This window comes from Mustela nigripes, chromosome 13, assembly GCF_022355385.1.
Source record: "Mustela nigripes isolate SB6536 chromosome 13, MUSNIG.SB6536, whole genome shotgun sequence".
Lineage (NCBI taxonomy): Eukaryota > Metazoa > Chordata > Mammalia > Carnivora > Mustelidae > Mustela > Mustela nigripes.
In genome coordinates this window covers 46,945,938-46,972,207 of record NC_081569.1, presented here as the reverse complement: position 1 = coordinate 46,972,207, position 26,270 = coordinate 46,945,938, and the positions used below count along the sequence as shown (strand labels likewise).

Genomic DNA, 26,270 nt, shown 5'->3' with positions numbered 1-26,270 from the left:
TTTTTTTTTTTTAAATTAACATATACTGTATTATTTGCCCCAGGGGTACAAGTCTGTGAATCATCAGGCTTACACATTTCATAGCACTCACCACAGCACATACCCTCCCCAATGTCCATAACCCAACCACCCTCTCCCTACCTTCCACCCCCCAGCAACCCTCAATTTTTTTCCTGAAATACCAAACAACTTTCTTGCTGAAGAAACTAGAAATGTTACTGGTTAGCAAACATACTAAGGCCATGTAAACATATGAAAGCAGAAGAGGTCACAGTCCCCATAAGCCTGAAGTATGTCATGTGACTGTATTGTTACTGTGGGTTGGTCTATGAAAAGAAGAAAATGCAAAAATGACAAAAGAGAGCAGAAAAGGCCCTGGCAGTCAACAAGGACTGAAGAGAAAGAAAACATCCTGAGGATATAAGGGGAACAGATTAGACTAGTAAGATTCAATCACCCCAATTTCATAAGGTTGAAGCCATATATACTCACTGCTATTGCAATTCTTCCAAGGACATGCTCTGGAATTTTTCTATATACATCCAAGGAGCCCCCTGTAGAGACAGATATGTTGCATTATTATAAATAAAACTACCAGAATGCTGCATTGAGTTCTTCCTCTGCGTATTCACTATGAGAATATTTTTTTTCTTCTCTTCCTACATTGTGCATTGGATGTCTAAGGTCAAACTGGTTTTTAGTCCAATTTTATTTATGACATAATATCATACTACCAGATGAAGCGTAGCTAGATATTTCCATTTTATTTTCCAGTGTATAATCACATACTTTTAAAAACCAAAATAAACTAGTCAAGGGCAGGCTATGACTCCCTACTTAATGCAAAATTAAATACATACATAAAACTAAAGATCAACAGGTCAACCACATTTAGGTATCTATCTACCTTGTGTAACAGTTTTTCTCAAATGTAAACCAAGACTTAATTTGCAAATTGCAAATTAACTAAACAAAGGGCGGTAACTATAAGGTCCAAAATGCACATAAAAAAATAATAAAGTAAGAGAGTATTACTAACATCTTTCTAAATGAATGTTGTCTTTCAAATTAAGTACCAAGACAAGCAATCCATCTATTCCAAACATACTCAGTTCAAAATGTTTTAAAAATTCTCTTTGATATCACTCCGAACACCACTTTATGAAGTAGAAAAGAAAAACCAATCTCCCTGTTTCATAATATTTTTCACTAAAATGGTATTCACTAACATCCTTCATCTTTCCCAAATCAATTGGTTCCAAAAACCAAACCATTAGACTGTAAACAGAAGGAGGACAGGGCCGTGCTGTTTACTGGTTTTATGTTTTCATTCACCTGAAAATGAGCATTACTAGCAGATAGTAGCCATTTGATAAATATCTGTCAAATGAACCAACAGATAAACTCAAGTCCATGAGAACCTCACCAGGTAGGTATAGCTGCTCTGAAGGCAGTTTCAAAAGAAGGAACCATGGGAACACTGACATTGCTGAAAACAAATTGCACTGCTTTCCCAGGTAACTATGTTAAAGGAACCAATATTCACTTGGAAGTATAAATTTGGGTATGGTTGTTACATTTTCAATCTCACACAAGTAATAGAAGAATTTCAGTAAGATAGGGAGAGAACCACTACTTCACTCATACTGACAATATGATTGTATGAGAGTTATTTAACAGTACGTATTCATCTTTCTTTGAGTCAAGTTGAGGTGCAGTCTTTCAGTTCTTTTTTTAAAGGAGATTTTTTTTTAAGTTTTTTTTTTTTAATATTTTATTTATTTATTTGACAGAGAGATCACAAGTAGGCAGAGAGGCAGGCAGAGAGAGAAAAAGAGAAGCAGGCCCCCTGCCGAGCAGAGAGCCGGATGTGGGGCTCGATCCCAGGGCCCTGGGATCATGACCTGAGCTGAAGGCAGAGGCTTTAACCCACTGAGCCACCCAGGTGCCCCTAAAGGAGATTTTATTTATTTATTTGAGAGAGAGAGAATGCACAAGCAGGGGAAGGGGGAGAGGGAAGAGACTCCCTGCTGAGCAAGGAGCCTGATAAAGGGCTCGATCCTAGGACCCCAGAATCATGACCTGAGCAGAAGGCAGACACTTAACTCACTGACCCACTAAGGTGCCCCTAGTCTTCCAGTTCTATAGAGGAATTATCCAGGGTATTTGAGAAATAATTTCCATTTCAATCAGAGGCTAAAAATTCATGTTAAACCACTTTACTACTAGATGATTTGTAAGTATGCCGCATATGATACTAAAATGAAACATGTTATTTTTTTTTAAATGAAGTTAAGCGCATTTCACAAATATGAGTATTTTTATATGTCAAGTTTTCCTAAAGCTGAACACCAGGAAAAAGTTATTTTTTTCTATAAAAACCAATGATATCTATTGCATACATATAAAGCTACTGACTTTGTATTTATGCTGTTTAAAAGCAGAAAAATGATTGCTTCTTTAGATAACTGTGACGTGTAGTTTCTAGATTCTTGCAAGAAGCTGGAAAACCATGGCATGGCTCAACTTTATGTTTGGCTCTGGGTGCTACCCAGAAGATAATGAAAAAAAAAACCACTTCTGCAAAGAAGTGAACCATCTTTATTTACTAAAAGAGCATTTTTATTATAGATGCAATAAAAGGGAAAAAATAAAAGGGAAAAGAAAACATTTCATGTTCTCATTGATCTTTCAAATAAATTGGCATTTGCAAGAATAAACAGTCTCAAGAAGATCAAGCTTTACAGGCTGGTATTTGGAAGACCGACAAATGCAGTGTCCTGAACCAATGCCTTGAGAAGTGGAAGGAAGCCTGAGGGGCTCAACAGTAGGAGGAGCAAATCTATTCACACACACTGGTAAGAAGTACTGAGACCTTTTCTTTTTTTTACATAAGATGTAAATCAGGGTTTAATTAGCTAAACAGACAATCAATAGTCAATGAGCTAAATGGAAAAGCCAGAGATTATATTACTACCCTTCTCGGTAGAACAAGCCAAAAAAGAATCCCATTTTGAGGTAGTTCACTGGTTTTTGTAAATATCCATTAAATATCCGATATATCCCACTCTCCTTAGCTATCTACGTGGGTAAATATATACTGGCTCTGTGTCATCACATTCATCCTGCCCTTGACATAATCATTAGAAAGAACTGTCAGAGGCAAAAAAAAGGATCTGGCAGATCCACTCAGAATCAAGAGATTCTATTAAGCTTAATACATTCTCTTTGTGTGATTAAATAATTCGTTGGCTAAAAATGAAAGTTTTCAGTTGAATTGTCATGGAGTTTTACTATTACTTCTATCTCACAGGCCTATCCCCAAAAGGCAATTCACCCAACATTCGTGCTAGACGGACATTAAAGATCAGTCCAATGACTTTGACAAGTGGGGGAAACTGAGTCCCAAAAAGGAAAGTCACGGCCATGAGTCAGGGGATGGCGGAGCTCAGGAAAGGTCTCAGCCTTTGAACTCCCAGAAATGCAAACACTTAAAAGGTTTCCCCATAACATCATAGAGCTTAAGAATTACATGTGAACATTTTTTACAGTTCATTCGTAATGTGATATTACCATTACAACTCAGATATTTAATCTTAGCTGAAACATTGGTATTCAACGCATTCAGAAACTCATTTCTATGTTGCATAGTTGGTTTAAACCTTTTATTCATGAATCAGAGAGGACATCACTGGTTTGCTCTCTATGACCTGTCACTTCCCTGAGTTCTCTGGCCTCAGATCACACAAGCCAGTTATTTCATTGCATGCCACTATCCACCATAGGAACCAGGAGGAAGAATGATAATATATTAGCAAAAAACCCCATCTCAACTGCCAAACTATATGCTTCTCTTGATGACTTAGGGCTATCATTTTCATGCAACTAAGCCAAAAGGATTCACAGTGTAAGGTCTGTGCTCAACCTAATACTGGGCTAAAATATAAAGTAGTGTCTTGCATGTAAGATAAACACAAATATGAGGTAAATGAACAAGAAGCAACAATACTGTCATATTATCCCAAAATGACCATTTCCTTAAAATGACCATGATTATTATCAAGACTAATAAAATTAAAATCCGGAACCATAAGCAAAAATTTCAGAAGCAGCTCTTTTAGCCTATTAGTTGAAAAAAACAAAGAGCCCTTTCTTTCAAGTACGAGTACTTGATACTCCCTTTCTTCCTCTACAACATGGTTTTCTGGGGGAAAAAAAAAATGTATTCTCAAGAGGACAATCCAAGAACATAGGCATATATTCTGAGATGCTATATTTGAGCATTTCTGAGAAGATTGTTTTACTCAATGAGAAGACACATCATGGCCCTCCTTACTTGAATCCTTCCAGTGGCACCCTAATTCAACTTCCTTACATGGCCTACACAATCTAGCTTCTGCTTACTTCTCTGGCCCCCTGTCCAGCCCCAGAGCCTCGCACCGCTACTTGCTAGTCACTCTGGCCTTCTTGTGGGGCCCTGATTACACCAACTTGCTCCCACCTTGTGCATTTATACCAGATCGTCTTCCTTGAAGATGTTCCCTGTGATCTTCCCTGTATGCCTCATTGACACTGAAGTCTCTGCTAAAATATCACTCCCATAAAAAAGCCACCTGTGACCATCCTCTCTAGCTCCTCCTCTCCTATAGTCATCATCTGCCCTGCTTTATGTTCTAGGAAGATCTATCCCTCTCGGAGAGTGTACTGTGTGTTTCTTCTTAACCTCCCCTTCTAGAATTTAAGTGCCACAATGACAGGAATTAAGTCCTATTCACTATTGTATTCCCAGGTTTAGAACAGTGTCTGAAGGAAAGTGCTCAATAAATAGAGACAAAGGACTAATATAAGAATTAAAACAGTGAGAATCTACACTAAAGAAATAGTACTAGGGTTGGGAGAAAGTTGTCAAGAAGTTTAACGGCAATGGGAAGGGAAATGATAGAACGCGGTCCACAGTTTTTGGTCCATAGATTTCTGAGTATATTTTGCTGTATTATAGAGAAGGAAGATCCAAAAGAGAGAGGGTGACGGGTGGAGAGAACACCAGCAAGGGATGCGCCACCTGACCTCGGGCAGCCCTTCATGTGCAGGGAGGGCCAGGTGGGTGCATATGTGACTAAGCTACAGGTGGAGGCAAAAGCAACTAGGAGAGGTCATACCTGAAAGTCTACAAGATCTTGGAAGGAGGAAGTCCAATCTGGGAAAGGGGAATGAAATTGTAGGAGAGCTGATGTAGTAAATAACAGAAAGATGGGAACTGGAGAACAAATTGCAAAAAGTGGGAAATTTTAGTGTTCAGGGACTGATTAGCATGAAGGAAAGGGAAGCTGCCAAGGAGTGGTTAGGGAGGGGCTTTAGGCAGCTGAAGTCCAGAAAGGAGTCATCTCAAAAAAGACAGGTAAATCTAGATGATCAAGTGAATGTTTTAAGGTAAGGACTTAAAGTATTATAAATGTGTCAACTTTGGGGCGCCTGGGTGGCTCAGTCAGTTAAGTGTCTGATTCTTGGTTTCAGCTCAGGTCATGATCCCAGGGTCCTGAGATGGAGCCCCACGTAGAGCTCTGTGCTCAGCCTGGAGTCTGCTGGAGATGCTCTGTCTCTTCCCTTCCCTCTGCTCCTCCCCCCTTGCTTGACCTCATTCTCTCTAAAATAAAAAAATAAAATCTTTAAAGAAATGAAAGGGAGTCCTTCAGACTGAAAGAATTTCAGAGGAAAGTTACCAGACAGTAACTCAAATCCACACAAAGAAATACAGTACACTGGTAAAGGTCACTATAAGGTAGACATAAAAGACAAGATAAGTGTATTTTTTGTTTTTAAGACTTTTTCTCCTATCTGATTTAAAAGAGAACAGCATAAAACAATAAGTATAATCTGTGTTAATAAGCATACAACCTATAAAGATGTAACTTATATGGCAATAACAGCACAAAGGAGAGAGAAAGAATGGAGCTATAGAGGAGCAGTGTTTTTATGTACTAAAAAAAAGTCGGTATTAATCTGAACTAAGTTATTACAAGATAAAATGTTAATTATAATCTCTAGGAAAACCAGAAATATAACTCAAAAAATACAGTAAAAGAAACCACAAGAGAATTTAAACAATACATTAAAAAATATCTATTTAACATAAAATACAGCAGTAATGGAGAAACAGGAACATAAAAGATGTAAGACTTAAAGAAAACAAGTAGTAAAATGACAGCTATGAAACCTACCTTTCTGGTAATTATATTAAAGATTTAGTTATTATTTTGGAGGGGGAAAGGGCAGAGGGAGAAAGAATCCCAAGCAGACTCCACACTGAGTGCAGAGTCTGATGTGGGGCTCCATCTCAAGACCCCAAGATCATGACCTCAGCTGAAACCAAGGGTCGGACACTTAACCGACTAAGCCACCCAGATGCTCTTGGTAACTACATTAAATGTAAATGGATTAAGTACTGACAGACTGGCAGAAGAGATTAAAAAATGACCCAACTCTATGATGTCTACGAGCAATGCACTTTAGATTCAACGACTCAAATAGGTTTAAGGCCAAAGAATAGCAAAAGATATAACAAGCTAATAGTAATCAACAGGGAGTTGGAATGACCATAATAATATTAGACAAAACAGACTTTCAGACAAATATAGTAACTACAGACAAACACATTTTATAATGATAAAAGAGTCAATCCATTGTGAAGATAGAACAATTATAAACACATATGCACCTAACAAAAGAACATGTGAAACATAAATTGAAGTGATAGATAACAAAAAATATTACAAGATAACAAAAAATATTACTTGGAGACTTCAATATCCCACTTGTTTTTTTAACATTATGTTCAATTAGCCAAATTATAGTACATCATTAGATTTTGATGCAGTGTTCAACAAGTTGTGTATAACACCCAGTGCTAATCACCTTGGATAGCCACATGCAGAAGAATATCCACTTTCAAAAATGAATAGAAATATACTGAAGAGAAATAAGAAAACAAAACACTTAAGCTGTAAATCAACTAGACCTAACAGACATCTAAAGAACATCTCACCAAACAATAGCAGAATACACTTTTCTCAGGTGCAAATGAAACATTCTCCAAAATATATAATATTAAGGCATAAAACAAATCTCAATAAATTTAAAAGGACCAAAATCATATAAAGTATGTTCCCGACCTCAAAAGAATATTAGAAATCAACAAGAGAAGGACACTCAATGTGGAAAATGATACACTCTTAATTGAAAATGGGTCAAGAGAGAAACTGCAAAGGATTTTCTTTGTGGGAATTAGAAGATACTTTGAAATAAACGAAAATGAAAACACAACATATCAAAACTTCTAGGATGTAGCTAAAGCAGTGCTTAGAGGGAAATGTATACCTGCAAATACCTACATTAAATAAGAAAGATCTCAAATCAGCATCCTAACTTTGCACCCTAAAAAGCTAGAAAAAGAAGAGCAAACTAAACCCAAAATTAGTAGATGAAGAAATAAATAGTAGAGCAGAGATAAATTACATAAGAATAGAAAAATAAAGAAAACCAAAGAAACCAAAAGTTGGTTCTTTGAAAAAGACAAAGAAACTGACCAAATTTTAGCTACAGTGACCAAGAAAAAAAAAAAAAAAACAGAAGACTCAAATTACTAAATTCTGGAATAAAAAAGGAAAATTAATACTAACTTTACAGAAATAAAAATGATTGTAAAAGAATACTAAAACAACTGTATATCAGCAAATTAGATAATTTAGGTGAAATGAACAAATTTTGGAAAGCCACCAACTATCAAAACTGACTCAAGAAGAAACAGATATTCTGAATAAACCTGTAACTACCTATAATTAGTAAAGAGATTGGTAATAAAAAAACTACTCAGAAATATTATTTAGTCTTAAAAAAGAAAAAAAAATTTTGACACACCACAGCATGGAATGAACTTAAAGACATTATGCAAACTGAAATATGCCAGTGCCCAAAAGACAAATACAGTATGATTCCACTTAAATTAGGTGCCTAGAGTAATCCAATTCACAGAATTCATACAAACAAAAATCAAATGTTGGGTGCCAGGGGTAGGAAGCAATAAGGAGTTATTGTTTATTGGGTACAGCATCTCAGGTGTGCAAGATGCAAAGAGTTCTGGAGATAGATGGTGGCAGTTAATGCTGATGAGCTACACACTTAAAAATGGTTATTTATTTTTTTTAAAGATTTTATTTATTTATTTGACAGACAGAAATCACAAGTAGGCAGAGAGACAGGCACAGAGAGAGAGGGGGAGGCAGGCTCCCTACCGAGCAGAGAGCCCGATGTGGGGCTCAATCCCAGGACCCTGGGATCATGACCGGAGCCGAAGGCAGAGGCTTTAACTCACTGAGCCACCCAGGTGCCCCTAAAAATGGTTATTAATATGGTAAATGTTACGTTATCTATGTTATACTACAATTAAAAATACTGAAAAATACTGTTGAGAGGGGCGCCTGGGTGGCTCATTCCTTAATCGTCTGCCTTTGGCTCAAGTCATGATCCCGGGGTTCTGGATTGAGCCCCGTCTCGAGCTCTCTGCTCAGCAGGAAGCCTGCTTTTCTTTCTCTTACTCCCCTGCTTATGTCCCCTCTCTCGCTGTCTCTCTCTCTGTCAAATAAATAAATAAAATCTTTAAAAAAAACAAAACAAAACACTGTGCTTACCAACAGATAAAGAGCCTACACAGCCTGTGCTGGGCTTACCTCCTTGCTCTAAAAGACCTTTCCCTGTTTCAGACTAAATGTATTCCTTTGTCTTGCTTAAGCATGTGTGTCAATGGCCCTCAGGCATGTCCCCAGCTTTCAGCATCTTTGACGCCACAGGAGTGGGGTGGGGTGGAGGATCCTTTTGCTGCAGCACAAGGAATGTGTGTAGGCCAAGGGCCCTACGTAGGCTGCCAGGAAGGACCCACTGCTGGCCACAGAGAGCTGACACTCACTACCAAGCCTGATCGTGCTGTGTCTCTTTTTTTATGTGAGTAAAGCACTATTAAATCCAATGCTTGACTACACTGTGATTTCTTGGGAACTTCATACTAAGATGCACTGGGCAGAACTGCTTGGACTTCTTCTGATAATCAGCAACAGATGACACTTGACCATGAAAACTACTCACAAAGAAAACCTCAGACCCAAATGGCTTCACTGATGAGTTCTACCAAATGTTTAAAGAAAAATAAATATTACTCTTTGACAAACTCTTCCAAAAACTAGAAGAGGAGAAAACTTTCCAACTCACTTTTTGAGGACAGAATTATCATTATACCAAAATCAGACAATGACATTATAAGAAAAGAATACTATAGACCAATATTTCTTAAGAATATAAATTCAAAAATCCTTAACAAGATACAACAAATTGAATCCAGCAACATATAAAAAGGATTATACATTAAGACCAGGTGGAATTATCTCAGCAATACAAGGCTGGTTCAACATGCAAAAATCAATTAATGCAATGCTCCATAATTGTGGGATAATGGATTTAAAAGCCTGACCATCTCTTTTTCTTTTTTTCTTAAAGATTTATTTATTTGAGAGAGAGAGAGCATGAGGTAGGAGAGGATCCAAGAGAGAGGGAGAGAATCTTAAGCAGACTCTGCACTGAACATAGAGCATGACATGGGGCTCGATCTCAAAACCCTGAGATCATGACCTGAACTGAAATCAGGCACTTAACCAACTGAGCCACACAAGCACCCTGAATGACCATTTCAATAAACACAGAAAAACCACTTTAAAAAATCTAATGCCTTTTTAAGATAAAAATACTCAAGAAACTTGGAGGAGAAGGGGACTCTGACAACCCAATAAAGGACATCTACTAAAATCCCACAACTAATACGATGCTTAATAATGAAAGACTAAGAGCTTCTCCTCTAGGATCAGAAGCAAAAGAAAGATGTCTGCTCTTACCACTTTTATCTGACACCATACTCAAGGGTAGCCAGGATAGTTAAGCAAGGAAGAGAGACAAAAAGCATCCAGATTTGAAAGAAAGAACTAAAAACTACACCTATTTGCAAGTGCCATGATCTATCTAGAAGACCTTAAGAAATCTACGAAAACCAATTAGGGTTAAGATACAAGTTCAGCAAGGTAGGAGGATACAAAATCAATACACAAAAATCATTTAGATTTCTATATGCTATCAATGAACAATTAAAAATGAAATTAAAAGTTCAATATAGAATAGTATCAAAGAATATTTAGGAATAAATTTAACAAAAGAACTGTAAAACTTGAACACCAAAAACTATAAAACATCACTGAAAAAAATTAAAGATAATCAAAATAAATGGCAAGATACTCTGTGTTCGTGGAGTGTAAGACTTAATATTGCTAAGTTCGCAGTACTCCCCAGACTGATCTCTAGATTCACTGCAATCTGTATTAGAATCCTAGCTGGACTTTTTTTGGTGTGTGTGTGCAAATTTGGCAAGCTGATTATAAAATTCATATGAAAATCCAAGGGACCCAGAATAGCCAAAATAATCTTGAGAAAGAATAAAGCTGGAGTACTCACATGCCTTAATTTAAAAACTTAACTACAAAGCTAAAATAATCTAAAATAATAAAGTAAAAGTAAGCAAGTACAGTCTGATACTGCCACAAGGATGGGAAAATAGATCAATGGAAGAGAATCAAGAGCCCAGAAATGCATTTCATGGTCAATAAATTTTTGACGAGTGCCAAGAAAATTCAATGAGAAAGAATAATCTTTTTAACAAATGTTGCTAGGACTAACTGGATATTCACAAAGAAAAGAACGGTTTAGACTCTATACCATACACAAAAATGAACTAAAAATAGATCAAAAACTTAAATGTAAGAGCAAAAATTATAAAGCTCTTAGAAGAAAACAGGTGTAAATTTTCAATAGTTTCTTACATATGACATCTAAAGCAACCAAAGGAAAAAACAGATGAACTAAACTTCATCAAATTTTAAAACTTACATGCCTCAAAGGACACTACCAAGAAAATGAAAAGACAACTGACAGAATGGAAGAAAATATTTGCAAATCATACATCTGATACAAGCCTAGTATTCAGAATATAAAAAGAATTCTCAAAACCCAACAATAAAGCGGCGGCTGGGTGGCTCAGTGGGTTAAGCCTCTGCCTTTGGCTCAGGTTCTGATCTCAGGGTCCTGGGATCTAGCTGTGGATCAGGCTCTCTGCTCAGGAGGGAGCCTACTTGCCCCTCTCTCTCAGCCTACCTGTGATCTCTCTCTGTCAAATAAATAAATAAATCTTAAAAAAAAAAAAAAAAACTCAACAATAAAAACACAAATAAGCCAGGTAAAGATAGACAAAGGATTTGAATACACATTTCTCCAAGGAAGGTATACCAATGGCCAATAAGCATATACAAACACTGTCAACGTCATCAGTCATTAGGAAATCTAAATCAAAACTCACCAGGCTATTAAAAAACACACACACACACAATAACAAGTATTGGCAAAAACATGGAGGAATTGGAACCCTCATACATTGCAGCTACACAGGCAAATGGTGTGAAATAGAATGCAACAGTTTGGCAGTTCCCCAGAAAATTACACACAGAGTTACCATATGGCCCAGCAATTTAACTCCTAGACCTATACACTCAAAAGACTGAAAACGTATGTCTACACAAAAACTTGTACACAAATGCAGAGCAGCATTTTTCTTACCAGCCCAAAAGTGGAAACATCCCAAGTGCCCATCAACTGATAAATGAATGAATGAAATGTAGTAGGTCCACACAATGGGTTATTATTTGGCCACAAAAAGGGATAAAATACTGATACATGCTACAACACGGATAAACCTAAGTATAAGAAGGCAGGCACAAAGGCTACCTGCTGCGTGGTTCCATTTACATAAGAAGTCCAAAATAAGGAAATCTGGAGATGGAAAGTAGATTAATTGTTGCCACAGACTAGAGGAAAGAAGGAAGAGTGAGTGGCTGCTAACAGCTAAGGTTGTTTCTGGGGTGATCAAAATGTTTTAGAATTAGTGATGGTGAGGTAGCACAACCTTGTGAATATACTCAAAACCACTGAATTGTATATGTCAAAATGGTGAGTTGTATGGTGATTAAATATGCCATCTCAATAAATACGTATTTTAATGAAACTGAATTTAGGACACATGATATACCTTATTAGAGTAGCAAGGTACCAATGTTGGCTTGTTAAAAAGTCTTACAACACATGAACTTGTTGCTTTAGTGACAGACTGAGAATCCCCCAAAAGAACTGAGTATTAAAAAAAAAGCCGATTTTTTTTTTTTAAGATTTTATTTATTTATTTAAGAGACAGAGATCACAAGTAGGCAAAGAGGCAGGCAGAGAATGAGGAGGAAGCAGGCTCCCCGTTGAGTAGACAGCCCAATGTGGGGCTTGATCCCAGGACCCCGGGATCATCACCTGAGCTGAAGGCAGAGGCTTTAACCCACTGAGCCACCCAGGCACCCTGAAAGTTGAGTTTTAATGTGCTAGACACTGAAAAACTGAATATGTAAAATCTAAAGACATTTAAAATGGGTAAATAACAATGACAACATCACTTCAGGGATAGGGTTCCAAGGAATCTGCATTTTGCCCAAATATTCAGATCAAGAAAGAGTTACCAACATAGAAATGAATGAAAAATACAGATGAAAGGAAAGGGCTAGAGTCCAAAGAAAACTAAACACATCTTAGCTAAACAGCTGTGTTGAAAAACAATTTCTTATCTTGCAATTAAGAACCGATTTCTTTCTAAAAGACACAGGACATTGGGTTAATAGATTTCTTTAAAAGAAAATCTGTTTTGGCTATTGAAACATTAAAAGAACAGAACATCTGTTTTGCAAGTAAAGACAGATTGTAGGGAAGAATCAAATATCAAACTACCGATTAGACCAGCATTTAATCTGTTCTATTTAAATTTTCAATAAAAGTAAATGAAATTACATTCTTGAAATTATAGCTCAGCTGTAAATATTTAACACCAGGAACCTCTAACACTGAGATGTTTTAGAGTATAAAGGAGATAATTATTAGTATATATTAATTATTTTTAATTTTACTTGACATCTATATCAGAACCAGGTTTTAAAGTACGCTACCTCCCAAATCATTTTTAAAGTATTATAATAGGGAAAACTCACCATCCATGAATTCTGTACATATTGAAATCCTGTTTTCTACGAAAAATGCACCATAAAACCCTATGATATATGATGAATCACACTGTAACAAAAATAAGACAAAGGTAGTTAAAAAAACAAACACACCTGCAAGCCAATACCGTAAGATGCTTTTTGAGAGAAAATGCCCAAGAAAAGATTACCTTATAAAGAATTTCCAATTCAGACATAATTTGCTTCTGAAGTTCCAGTGTAATATCTAGTAGTATGACCTAAATACACAAAGGAATCAACATTTACACATATATTCACCTTTAAATTAAGTATAGCTATACTCACTATGAAATACAAAAAGGAAAAAATATGTTTTTTCCTCTCTTCATTGCTCCTTTTTTTCCTCTCCACTACTATAACCCCCAGGAATACGAACTGTACTCACATCTGCCTAACCCTTTGTATTGGGGGAGGTGGTACAGAAGTGATTGATGGGACCAAGGAAAAAGCCAGGTCTCAAAGGTCAGTATTAATGGCTTTAAAAGTCAGTTAAGTTATAACACCCTTAATTTATACACCCTATTTTGGCCACATTGGTTATTTCCAGAAAAGGAAGAAAGGAATGACCCTGAAACCATTAAAAAAAAATTGTCTTGTAATTCAGACACTAGGTGATAAGCAGAGAGGATGAGGAGTAAAAATAAATTTAAAGTACTTTTTTTTTTTTTTTGCTATGAGGAAATAAAAAGAGTTCTAAAAACATGTCACCTTTTTATATCTTTCAAAGTCATGTTCCTTTGCTAATACTGTAATAAAATGCTGGAGCTTGAAGGAGCCACAGAAGTGATTTCATCTAATTCTCTTGTTTTGAAGGAGGAAACCAAGGTGCTGAGAAGCCACACAGCCTAGCAATGTCAAGGTCCCTCCCTGATTCCCAGATGCCTCTTAGAATGTCCTGGTGGTTTACGGTTTTTCCTTGAAGTATCAACCACCGAGGAAGATTGGTAACATGGAAATGTAAAACAATTTACAAGTTTACTTAGAATAAAGTAACTTCAAACACTTGTTTCTTAAGAAAGGAGACCATCAACTGTTCAAATTTTACTCAACAGTTCAGTGAAGCCAATTCAAGGGAAATTGTTTTTACTTAAAAAAGACAGTGCTGGGGTGCCTGGGTGGCTCAGTTGGTTAAGTAACTGCCTTCGGCTCAGGTCACGATCCTGGAGTTCCGGGATCGAGTCCCGCATCAGGCTCCCAGCTCCCTGGGGAGTCAGCTTCTCCCTCTGACCTTTTCCCCTCTCATGCTCAATCTCACTCTCTCTGAAATAAATAAATAAAATCTTAAAAAAAAAAAGGACAGTGCTGAGAATAAAATAGGTGAAAGATAATTTTTAAGATTTGTGGCAGAGTTTCTGGCTCTTGACATTTCTAGGAAAAAACTTAACATTCATGATTACCATGATAGCACAGTTATACGCCATCCAACACTGAACCACATTTTGTATTACAACCTCAGAATATATGCACTCACATTGGGAAAGAAAAAAAAAACATAAATTATGAATTGAAAACTGCTGATAGAGCAAGGAAAGAAAAGGATAATTCTAAAACACACATTTTATGGTACTGACATCCACTTGGGGGAGGGGAAAGTGGGGGGGGGGGAAGCATGGCTGGTTTCTATCAAGAGTTTTTGCTTTAGGGTTATTTATAAAAGCTCTCACTAAACTAGATTGTAAGTGTAATACAAAACTGCCGAGAAGCATTTAAACACTGCTCCCGATCAATAGTCATTTGCCAACAATATTCACTTACATTTTTGTTCCTGTATAAAACTCAGCGACAAAATAAATTCGTCTAGTGTTGTTTCAATTCCATGCCATAAATATCAAAACTATTCACACCACTATGTCAAGTACAGGGACTCTTTCACCCCAAAATAACTACTAAAAGGAATGAACTTATTATTTACCCCAGAGCAGTCATTCTCAACCCTGGCTTCATGTTATAATTACTTTTATATAAAGGTATTTATATCAATACATGAAGGTACTTTAAACAAATCCTGGTGTATAGGCCTTACCCCCAGAAGAATGGAATCAATCTTGGGTTGGGCCCACATCTTAATATCTGTAAAAAAACTCTCCACCTGATTTCTAAGCCATAGTAAGGTTGAGAACCATTTATCTAAGGTTTTGAAAATGCCATTTATTCAGTACTCTGTATGACTAATGAGACATACTGCATCTCCAGGCCCCCCTTCCAGAAATGATGGGATTCCACATGGTGAGCCAACACCTTGCCATTAACCCCACAGTACTGGCTGCAGACCTATCATTCCCTTGGATCAAGCACCTTAATTAGGTACCCATGGCCTAGCATAACATTAACACTCTAGCATGACATTCAAAGAATTCTTCTACAATCTAGTTATTCCAACTCCTTTTCCCACTCTCCCCACCACAAACCCAACTGTCATGTGAAGCCAGATGATATGAAAGGCAGCCATGCTCACCCCATACCACCCACACAGAAACGGGTGCTTTGTACTGGTGCCTCACACACAGGTCCTATGTTCCCCAACTTGAGGTGTGCCTCCTCACTCCACCCCACAGTTACTAATCGTAAAAACGTTTCTCATCTTTTGGACCCAGCCTGAATGCCACTACCACCTCCATGAAGCCAGCCCCAAAGCCCTCTACCAGAATTTATTTCTAGCTCTGGCCCTTGTTATTGTACCTTCTCACATTCAGCTGTGGCATTCATGCCTATCTACTAAAACCACAAGCCTAGAGAGGTAAAGCGGCTGTAAGTCCCACAAAGGCAAGGACTGAGTCTCGGGCATCTTTCCCTAGTCCCCCTACTCCTACACCTAGCATCCCACGCAGGGTCTTACTTATAGCAGTGCCCATGAAGTGATGTGGGATTTAATTACAGTGCTCCTTACAACCATAATCCTGTAAATAAGAAGCTGTTTCTAGACAGGAAGGAGGCTGCTTGATTTCTACCACTGAATTTAACACCGAAGGCAAAAGCACCAAAATAAATAAAAGTGCCACACTGACCTAAAACGTAGCAAGTAATACTGTATTTGTGGGGCCAACCCACTGCATTCCAGTGTGTCTGGATCATCCTTGGTATCTCTTATGATTGAGAATAGTGGAGATCCCATAACGGTGCAAAAGTGAATAAAGTACTTTCTGGAACTTAAGAGGGAACGTAAAATTCACCTTAAAATAACTCTACAGAAATGCTCTTCCATTTTCTGGGAGACTTGTAGGTAGAAGGTTAATTCTCCTTCCCTAGGGCATTCCTGGGAGAGAGCTTTTAACTACTCAAAGTAAGTCCAATTCCTTATTTGAAAGCAATGGGAAAAAGCCTGGCAAATTCCAATCTTTTTTTAAAGTACAAGGAAAGTATGGATTCCTCGAGTCTTCATTATCATTGTGATTTTTTTTCCTCCTAAGGAAGAGCTCCCTTTTTCAAACTGGAGAGGATCTGCACATGAAGGATTTCAGGGAGAAAGGGTTAAGTGAGAAGCTAAAGTACCTGGGCGCGTTTCTGCTGTTCTCTACTACACCTCCAGGACAAATAAGGATGAGTTGTCAAGTTAAATATAAGCAGTCAAGTGACTGAATTATAATTTACTCTGTGCTCAATTTAAATTAGTGTGAGGCTATTAAAATATACAGTATAAATACGGCAATTCATCACAAGCTGTCATGGATGACTTCATTTATTTGCTGGAGTGGCACACGCTCCACTAAAGGGAAGGAGAGCAAAATCACAGGTCAAATTAAGCCTCTATTCTGTTTTAATTCGCTTATTTAATCTGTGGCGACATAATTGTCTTTTACAGTATGTACAACTCAGAAAGGAAATTTGGGAGGATTACAGTCAGTATACAAATGATTAATCAAATGGTCCATTTAAATGCTAGTTTAAAAGCAGCAGAAACCCAAAGCAGTCAAAGAATGATAATCAGCACATGCTATATACAAGCTAAGAAATTTCTTCTTAGGTGACTTTTTCCCAATTAAAAAATAAAAAATAACAGGAAATCTATTGGGCTGTACTTTGAAAGATTTTATAGAATACATTAATGAAATAAAAAGGCTCCGTTTGCCAAGATGGCTAACAGTATTTTTATTTGTTTTCTGCTCTGTTTGCAACTGCTCACTTACCTCCACCCCCGCTCCCCAATAAAGCGAGTTAGAAACACATTTCATGAGTTAGTCATTATCAAACAGTTATCTTTTGTTAGCATTTTCCAAAATGTTCTCTTGAAGGTAGAAATTTTTCTAAATTCACTGGTATAAAATAAAAACCCAACGTATTTCTAGTCTTTTTAAAATATCAGAAAAAAGAAAAAATACTGGAAATGATGTTTTCCCACCTCTGAAGTCTGAAAGGGGAAACACTACAATATTCTTTTGTTAGTCTAAAAAAAGTAAAAACATTTAGAAATACAAAAAAAAGAAATATTTTGAGTAGGAAGAGAAAACGGATAGATTTTTCAAGGACTCTCATCTAATTGCTCCCACAGACATTCAAAGTGTTGGTCCAACTGACCACTTGGCTTGGGAAATTAAATTTCCCTCATCATTCTATGTGGGCGTCAGAACCCTGCAGGTGATTCTGTTTAGACAAGGACTGTGATTTGCTGCTCTTCACAATCCCTCTGTGACATGAGGCAGCCCCATTGCACAGCTGAGGTCACGGAGAGGTTCAAGTGACATGCTTGAAGTCACACAAAAGTCAGGAGAGGGTCAGGAAAAGATCAAATGCACTTCTAACTCTTAACCTTTCATTTCACCCATACACACACACACACACACACACACACACACACACTAAGAGCTATTCTAGGTGAGAGCAATGGTCCATACAAAGAACACTGTGGTTTATTTTGTATGTGAGCTGAACCTTTCAAGACGCTGCTTCAAAAGATGAATGAATGAAGAACAAATGAAAGAAATTTATTTATTCAGTCATTCAACAAATTATGTGTTGAACATCTAGTTATTACATGCAATCCTCTATGTAGGGCCAAGTGCAAGGTTCTGCATGATTCCATGAGTAAGACAAGAAGATAAATAAGATATGTTTTCTACTTACAAAGAGATTTCAATGTAAGGAGAGAATGCACACGTATATTAATAGCAAAATACAAGGCAGTATGTGATAACATCCATAAGAAACACATACGGAGAATTCTAGAGAGGTTCAAAGGAAAAAGTGAGTGAGTGATAGACAGACCATATGTGACAGGATTTATCTATGTGCGTTCAATACAGGAGTGGGCTTTGGAGCTGACCCCTGAAGGGTGTTAAGAATTTTGATAGGTAGAGACATGGGTGAAGGCATTCTAATTAGAGAAAAAGACGTGAATCAAAGTGTTGAAGTGTGAAAGTACCTGGGTTCAGATAAAGCAATGAGTTCAACTTAAAAGCAGCACGGCATTCAGACACATGAGATAATGCTATAAAAAGCAGGCTGATGACATACTGTGGAAGATCCTGAGTTTCAGCCCATAGAATTTTTAGCTTATTTGGGAGTAATGTAGAGCCCTGGAAGACTTTTGAGAGGGGAGGAGATGGGATCAGCACTATCCTCCGGGAAGGCAGATCTGAGGATAGTGAGCAGCAATATGCTACACAGTTTGAGAGCATGAACTTGGGGCAAGACTTGCCCGACTTCAAATTCTAGTTCTATTGGTTGTGGGACCTTCAGCAAGCTATTTATTAATTCATAATTAAATGAGGAAAGGGTCCACAGAGTGCCTATTAGTAGAGTATAAATGATCAATAAATGGTAGCTTCCACTTTTGAGAGAGCACTTTAAACGCGGTTCAGTGTCTGACAAGAGACAAAACAAGCACCTGGACTAGAGTGGTGACAAGAAAGGAAGAGATCCAAAACAAAACAAAACCGAACCCAGAAAGATTAACAGGCTTCCAGACATTAAAAACAGTTAAAACAAGGACAATGATTCTTGAGACATGGAAAATTAAGTAAGAGGGGCCCTATGATTGTCTAGTTTACCAACTGGACAGTGTGCAGGCTTCTGTGCAGGGTGGAAATTCCAGGCAAAACTCAGCCATCTCCCTATGCTGACAAGATGGAATTGGGGGGTCTGAGGAAGCCAAGGCAGGGAGAGTTCCCTGGCAGATGGCCAAAGGGAGGGGGCTCCAGGGATCTGCCTAGGGGCCCCTGGAGTCTTCAGCTGATTAATGATCAATCAGTACCTGGATGTCAGGAAACCATGTGAGGGCAAGGAAAGAGCCACCAGAAAGGACCAGAGGAAACAATCTCCAGATCTCACACTAAGTAGAAGGAGTCTGTGTTCCCACAAGAGAGGGGGAAAACCTCTTAACTGTCACCAGCACTGGTAGAATATACAGAAGACAGCTGCCTTAATTGAGTGGGGGTAAATTAGTTCCCAACTAACCACTAGGCTGGTCCCAACTAATAAAGCTTAAAAGCAAGTCTTGAAATGATTAAACTGTTTCAAAGTCACTAAACAGCTTCTCAGAATAAGCTCAAGAATATTTATAAGAATACAAAAAAAAAAATCTAGTGTCTATGATGCATGACTAGCATCCAATCTTAATGATAAGATTTTTTTAAAAATTAGAAAAAACTGGGCACCTGGGTGGCTCAGTAGCTTAAGGGGCTGACGCCTGATTTCAGCTCGGGTCATGATCTCAGAGTCCTGGGATCGAACCCTGTGTCAGGCTCTGCACTCAGTGTAGAGTCTGCTTCAGGATTCTTTCTCCCTCTGCCCCTCCCCCTACCTGCTTACCCTCTCTCTAAAATAAATAAAAATAAATCTTTTTAAAAAGATAAGAAAATACAACCCAAAATGAGGGGGGGGGAAGCAATCAGTCAAAACTGAACCCAAATGCTACATCTGATGGAATTAATAGACAAAACCATCAATTCAGTTAATCATATTCCACATACTCTGTAACTACATTACATATATTCAAGAAGACAGAAGGAAAATTAAGCATGTTAAGTAAAGATGTGGAAGATATAAAAAGGACACACAAACTTCTAGGGATAAAAAGTACAGCGTCTGAAATGAAAAATACAACAAACAAGGTTAACAGCAGATTAGACAATGTGGACGAAAACCTGAGTATATGACAACAGAAACTATCCAAAAATGAACTATTAAAGAGAGAAAAAAAGACTAAGAGAGAAAAAGAGGCTGATATAGCCTTTTACTTACAGCCTGTTGTGTCTTTTTATTTGAAATAAATTTCTGCTAAGATTTAATTAAAAAAAAAAAAAAAAAAACGCCGGTTTTGAAGAAATAGCACATTTCTTTCTCTCTACTCTCCACAGTAGGACTGTTAAGTAAGTTACATGGTTTTTGCCTTGGCTGCCAAGAAGCTCAGGGCTAAGTAAGAAGTTTATTTTTATTTTTTAAGATTTATTCATTCAGGGGCACCTGAGTGGCTCAGTGGGTTAAAATCTCTTGCCTTCAGCTTGGGTCATGATCCCGGGGTTCTGGGATCGAGCCCTGGATCGGGCTCTCTGCTCGGCGGGGAGCATGCTTCCTCCAATCTCTCTCTCTGCCTGCCTCTCTGCCTACTTGTGAACTCTGTCTGTCAAACAAACAAATAAATAAATAAATAAAATCTTAAAAAAAAAAAAAGATTTATTCATTCACTTTAGAGAGAAAAAGAGAAAGAGCACAAGTAGGAGAAGCACAGGGAGAGAGAATCTCAAGCAGACTCCATGTGGACTGGGGAAAATGATGCCGGGCTTGATCTCAAGACCTTGAGATCATGACACAAGCCAAAACGAAGAGTCAGATGCTTAACGGACTGAGCCACCTAGGCATGTCTAATTGTATCTACTCTTTAATCATTCATTCAATCAACTCAGATAAAGTTTAAACTCAATATTCATAACTACTCTTAAATCATTCCCTCAACTCAGTTTAAGCATTTAGTATGTTTTATAAATTTTATAGAACCTAGGGATATAAAGTGAGATATAGTCCTCTCTCTAAAGCTCAGTTTAAGGTCAGGTCTAGTAGACAGCGTATTTGTAAACACCTACTGTTTTCATTTATTCAAAGTCTCTACTTTAGTAGCTCTTTTTTAAAATGTGTCTTCCTTTAAAATTGCTTTTAATCCTTTCCAGAAACAGCTGTTAGCACCTTGCCATACCCAACTAAATAATCATGCACAAGAATTTTAATATTAGCCTAGCTTAGACATAATTCAAAACGTATGAAATTATGAGAAATTATAATGCACTTACAAGGCCAAATAGTTTTGCAGATGATTTATAGGAATGTTCCCCTCTCTTGGTGTGAATAAACTAAAGCTGACTGTCTTTAAATATTTTAACAGCAACAATCTAAGAGTTATGTTATCTAAAGGAACAAATAACTCAACAGATGGGAAAGCAGTGCTTTAGGGGTGAAGGTACCCTCTGAGAGAGGAGGGAGCTGAGTATCACAACAGGACCATAGCTTCCATAACCTACCATCCAACAGTTAAACCACTCCATCTCCTCTTTCATGATACCTGTGACTCAAGGTAACAGGGGAAAAGAAAGTAGTGAGCATCAAGAACTTCATGAATTTCGGGGTGCCTGGGTGGCTCAGTCGTTAAGCATCTACCTTTGGTTCAGGTCATGATCTCAGGGTCTTGGGATCAAGTCCTGTGTCAGGCTCCCTGTTCAGCAGGGAGTCTGTTTCTTCCTCTTCCCCTTCCCCCTCCCCCCGCTCTTTCTTATTCTCTCTCTTAGATAAATAAAATAAAAATAAAATAAAATCTTTTAAAATAAAGAACTTCATGAATTTCATAAAATTTATTCAGCACTTACCTTTACAGCTAATATTTTCCCACTCGGGACATGATATGCTCTATGGGAAGGAAAAAAATAACAAAATCACTTGGGATACTAAACAACCTGCAGAATGGTTAAGGACATCAATGTGAATCTGAACATATCTGTAGTGATGAGATATATGATACTTTCAAAGAACACTAATAACATTAGCAGTTCATATTTCTATTGAGCTCCATGGTTTACACAGTGACTCATCATACATTACCTTAAAATAACCCTCTGAGGTAATGCTGGTATTATTATCCTCCCTTTATAAATGGAGAGCCCTGGGGTCCAGAAAAGCTAAGCAGTTTTCCCAACAGCATGAAGTCAGTAAGTGGCAGAACTAGACCTCAAACCCTCAGAGGTCTGAAGAGTCAGACCTCTTCTGACTCCAGACCCTTACAACTGACTGGCACTGTGGGTGGTGTGGGGGGGGGGCGGGGGGGGGGGGGGGGGGAGAGGCAGGGGGGATCTTCTGAAGTCTTCTGCTAAGCACTGTATAGAGCCATATAAAGTGGGAGGTTTTCCTTTTGTTTCCTTCAATTACAGGAACAGATACATTATATACCTACATTTCATCAAAATAATCTCAGAACACACGGAATTAGCTATGGCTTAAGATATAAGTTCATATAAGAGATCACAGACTTAATCAGGCTCAAGTATGTGGTTCACCTTTTCCTAAAGCTGGCATCTCTCAAAATTAAAAAAGCTTTAGAAAAGAGACAAGCTCAAATGATCGGATAAAGGGAAATAACTACAGTTTAAATCAAGGAACAAAAATACATTCATTTATGAAAAAGAGTTAAGGGAGTAAGGTTTGCAGAAATAAGATACCATTACTTCTCATTAAGACCCTTTGTGTTTAAATGACACGTCGTCTTCCACACCACTTTTACATGGACCGTACATTCTGACCATTATTCAGGGACAATCTGTCTTATATAAAAATGTCAAGACAAACCACACAAAATCAACAAGCACTATTATTGGAAGTCTATAAAAGTACAGACTTGCACATCAGCCAAAAGCAGTGTTCTTCCTCTCACCCAGTTGTGTTAAGATGTGATTGCATGGGGAAGATGTGGGGGTGGGAATGGAAGTTAGCTTCTTGGGAATTCCCTTTAACCTGTTGAGTTGCAAAATACATTTATCAGGCTCCCAATGATGATTTGGCAATGATTTGGTAGGAGAAACTGCCCATTTCTTAAAATAAAAATAAAACATATATTCTCCTATTATCAAAAAGAAAACATCGCTCCCTTTTGTTTTGGAAGAAATCTCTGGTTGCTTTGACAAATTTTTTAACAGCTTTACTAAGGTGCAATTACATATGTAAGATTCAATGAAATATGTAATTCAATGATTTTTTAGCAAATTTACAAAGTTTTTATAATCACTGACAAGTGTTTTTTAAGTGACCAACTTACAGAAATGGTTTAGTTATTAAAGGCCTGCAAATATTTGTAACTTTTCACATACAAAATGTTATAAATTTAGGTAAGACTAGAAATATATATATGTATATATGTATGTAAATACTACATATATTAGTGTTAAAAGAAATGTGTTCTGCTTTTCATATTTGAGTATACAAAGGTCAAGCCAACTACATAAGGTAAACTTAGCTTTTAACAATTAATTATAAATTAATTCAAGAATATCACATTTAAAGAAAGGCAAGATTATAAAAACTAAGTGGTGACTGTTCACTTTACTGAAGTTTTTTTAATCTGTAAGATGTCTAAAGATTTTCTCTAAGTATCAACCTCCCTAGTATATTAAATACTAATAGAATTATAAAACTTAAATTATTTTAAAATTTTTTATACTTTACATAAAGTGGTATACATTTTATAAATGGAATCCTCATATTATACTAGTTTCAGAACAAGTTACCATTTTTTTTTTAAGATTTTATTTATTTACTTGACAGAGACAGAGAGATCACAAGTAGTCAGAGAGGCAGGCAGAGAGAGAGGAAGCAGGCTCCCCGCTGAGCAGAGAGCCCGATGCGGGGCTCGATCCCAGGACCCTGAGATCATGACCCAAGCTGAAGGCAGAGGCTTTAACCCACTGAGCCACCCAGGTGCCCCAGAATAAGTTACCATTTAATTGTATGTTGTATATATGTATGTTAATACCAGATTTTTATAATGTGAAACTACATTTCAGGTCATGATTTGATTCATGATGTATCTGAACTCATATAATATACTGGTATATAATGACTAACACTATTTTTCTCACTGCCTGACAGAGAAGTTGTTGGACTAAGCTAAACTGAAATGTGATCTGAAGGAAGTTAATAACCTTATTCTATGCAAATATAGTTAATATAATATGTAAGATTTAATGATATATTATTTTCCCCCTGTACACCATAAATTCTTCCAATTTCAACTTTTAAAAATGCTGTATATTAGAATTCCTAACCCAGGACTGAAATACGAAAATAAAACATATTGTTGTGTATGTTGAATGCATACACAGGGATTCAAAATTTGCAAAAAGAATAGTGGTGTTACTTTGGACAACAAGCAACACCTGGACATTTGAGATCAACAGCAGTGATAAGGAGATGACTAAAAGATAGTCTAATGTGTATACCATATTGGATAGTTTGGCAACTTAATAAGCTTGTCAAGAAAGCTGATGTCTTTTCCAAAAGAAAGGTCTCCTATTTCCAAGTGAATTAAAAGGGAGAGGCTTGATGATTTAATTATGACGCACGCTAATTCATCCGTGGAAGTTTGGGTTCGATTTCGAGCAATAAAGACGCTCTGAGGTTTGGTTTACACTGCAATGACAGTACCCGTGTAACATTTAATCATCCAGGAGAAGTGGATGACAAAGGCAAGGCCTGGCATGAGTCCAATGTGTCCTTTAACTTTGCAAATGGCATTCTACCTGGAGAAAAGAATTTGTTTACTTTCAATGGGTACTCCATCTCAATTGTCTTGACCTTCCCCAACACATTAACTATAAAGTGATTAATGAAGTTTGAATGGAGGCTCTGGTTACACCAAAGGACAACCATACACCTCTGCATTGTCTTAATTAACAGCTAACACTTCAAATTAGTTTATTGTTGCCACAGTAATTACCTGTTCCAATGAGTGCATGAAAGAAGCATTTTTATGTGATATTTTTAGTGCTGAGTCCTTGAGTGTTCTGCTTTGTGACCGGCACAGACCTTCTGGGAATATCCCCAGCCCTTAAAATTGAGCACACAACATATACACTTCGGATGTCATGAACCAATAGCCTGGTATAAATTTTTTGAGTACTTAAAATACCAAGAAAATGAGTAAAAGAGGGGAACACTTACTGTCCATATTTTCTTAAATTATTTTTTCATTTGGAACAAAAGGTTTTAGATGAGTGACAAAAAGTTGGTATCGACCTTTAATTTTTTTGTACAGAATCAGATAATTTATTGTGCTCATAAGTCACATAGAGAATTATCTAATCTAATACCTACTTTTTACATTGTAAACACCCAAAAGCCAGGCTTAAAGAATTTGTCCAAACTTAGTCAATGACAAGGCCAGGACTGGAACTGTGGCACAGTACATATATTTTAGGACCTTAAGGAAAAATATGGTGATGTTTAAGTTTTCTTAACTGCAGGTCAGGGAAATACTTAATTCAAAACTTACAACGAAAGGGGCACCTGGATGGCTCAATGGGTTAAAGCCTCTGCCTTTGGCTCAGGTCATGATCCCAGGGTCCTGGGATCAAGCCCCACATCGGGCTCTCTGCTTGGCAGCCTGCTTCCCGCCCCACCCCTGCCCACCTCTCTGCCTACTTGTGATCTCTATCAAATAAATAAATAAAATCTTAAAAAAAAAAAAAACAAAAAACTTACAAAGATACTGTTTCCATCAGGCTTAGGGCCATCACATCTGTGTCTTTCCAGGCAAAGAAACATTCTGCAAGTATTGCTAATCTATCATGGGAGGCAGAAGAGCACAGGGTGTAGGTTCTAAGTCATTGCTCAGGTTCTGATCGCCATTCTGCCACCACTTCTTTTTTTTAAGTTTTTATTTCAATTCCAGTTAGTTAACATAGTATTAGTTTCAGGCATACAATACAGTGATTCAACATTTCCAAACCTTGTGCTCATGATGAGTGCACTACTTAATCGCCATCATCTATTTAACCCACCCCCTTATCTCTGCTCTGGTAAGAACTAGTTTGTTCTCTACAGTTAAGAGTCTGTTTCTTGGTTTGTTTCTCTTACCCTGACCCCCTGCTTTGCTCATTTCTTTTG

The 26,270-nt window shown here is 37.3% G+C and overlaps 1 protein-coding gene across 3 annotated transcripts in view; it reads right to left on the bottom strand.

The window, feature by feature from the left end:
• MAP2K5 (mitogen-activated protein kinase kinase 5) overlaps window positions 1-26,270 on the bottom strand; it is a 266,485-nt gene that overhangs the window by 159,108 nt on the left and 81,107 nt on the right. For all 3 annotated transcript variants that reach the window (XM_059372347.1, XM_059372348.1, XM_059372346.1), the window contains exons 9-12: window positions 21,986-22,025; window positions 13,346-13,414; window positions 13,164-13,245; window positions 493-554 (exon numbers count right to left, since the gene is read on the bottom strand). In XM_059372347.1, coding sequence (XP_059228330.1) covers window positions 493-554; window positions 13,164-13,245; window positions 13,346-13,414; window positions 21,986-22,025 — 253 coding nt within the window. The remainder of the gene's footprint in view (window positions 1-492; window positions 555-13,163; window positions 13,246-13,345; window positions 13,415-21,985; window positions 22,026-26,270) is intronic.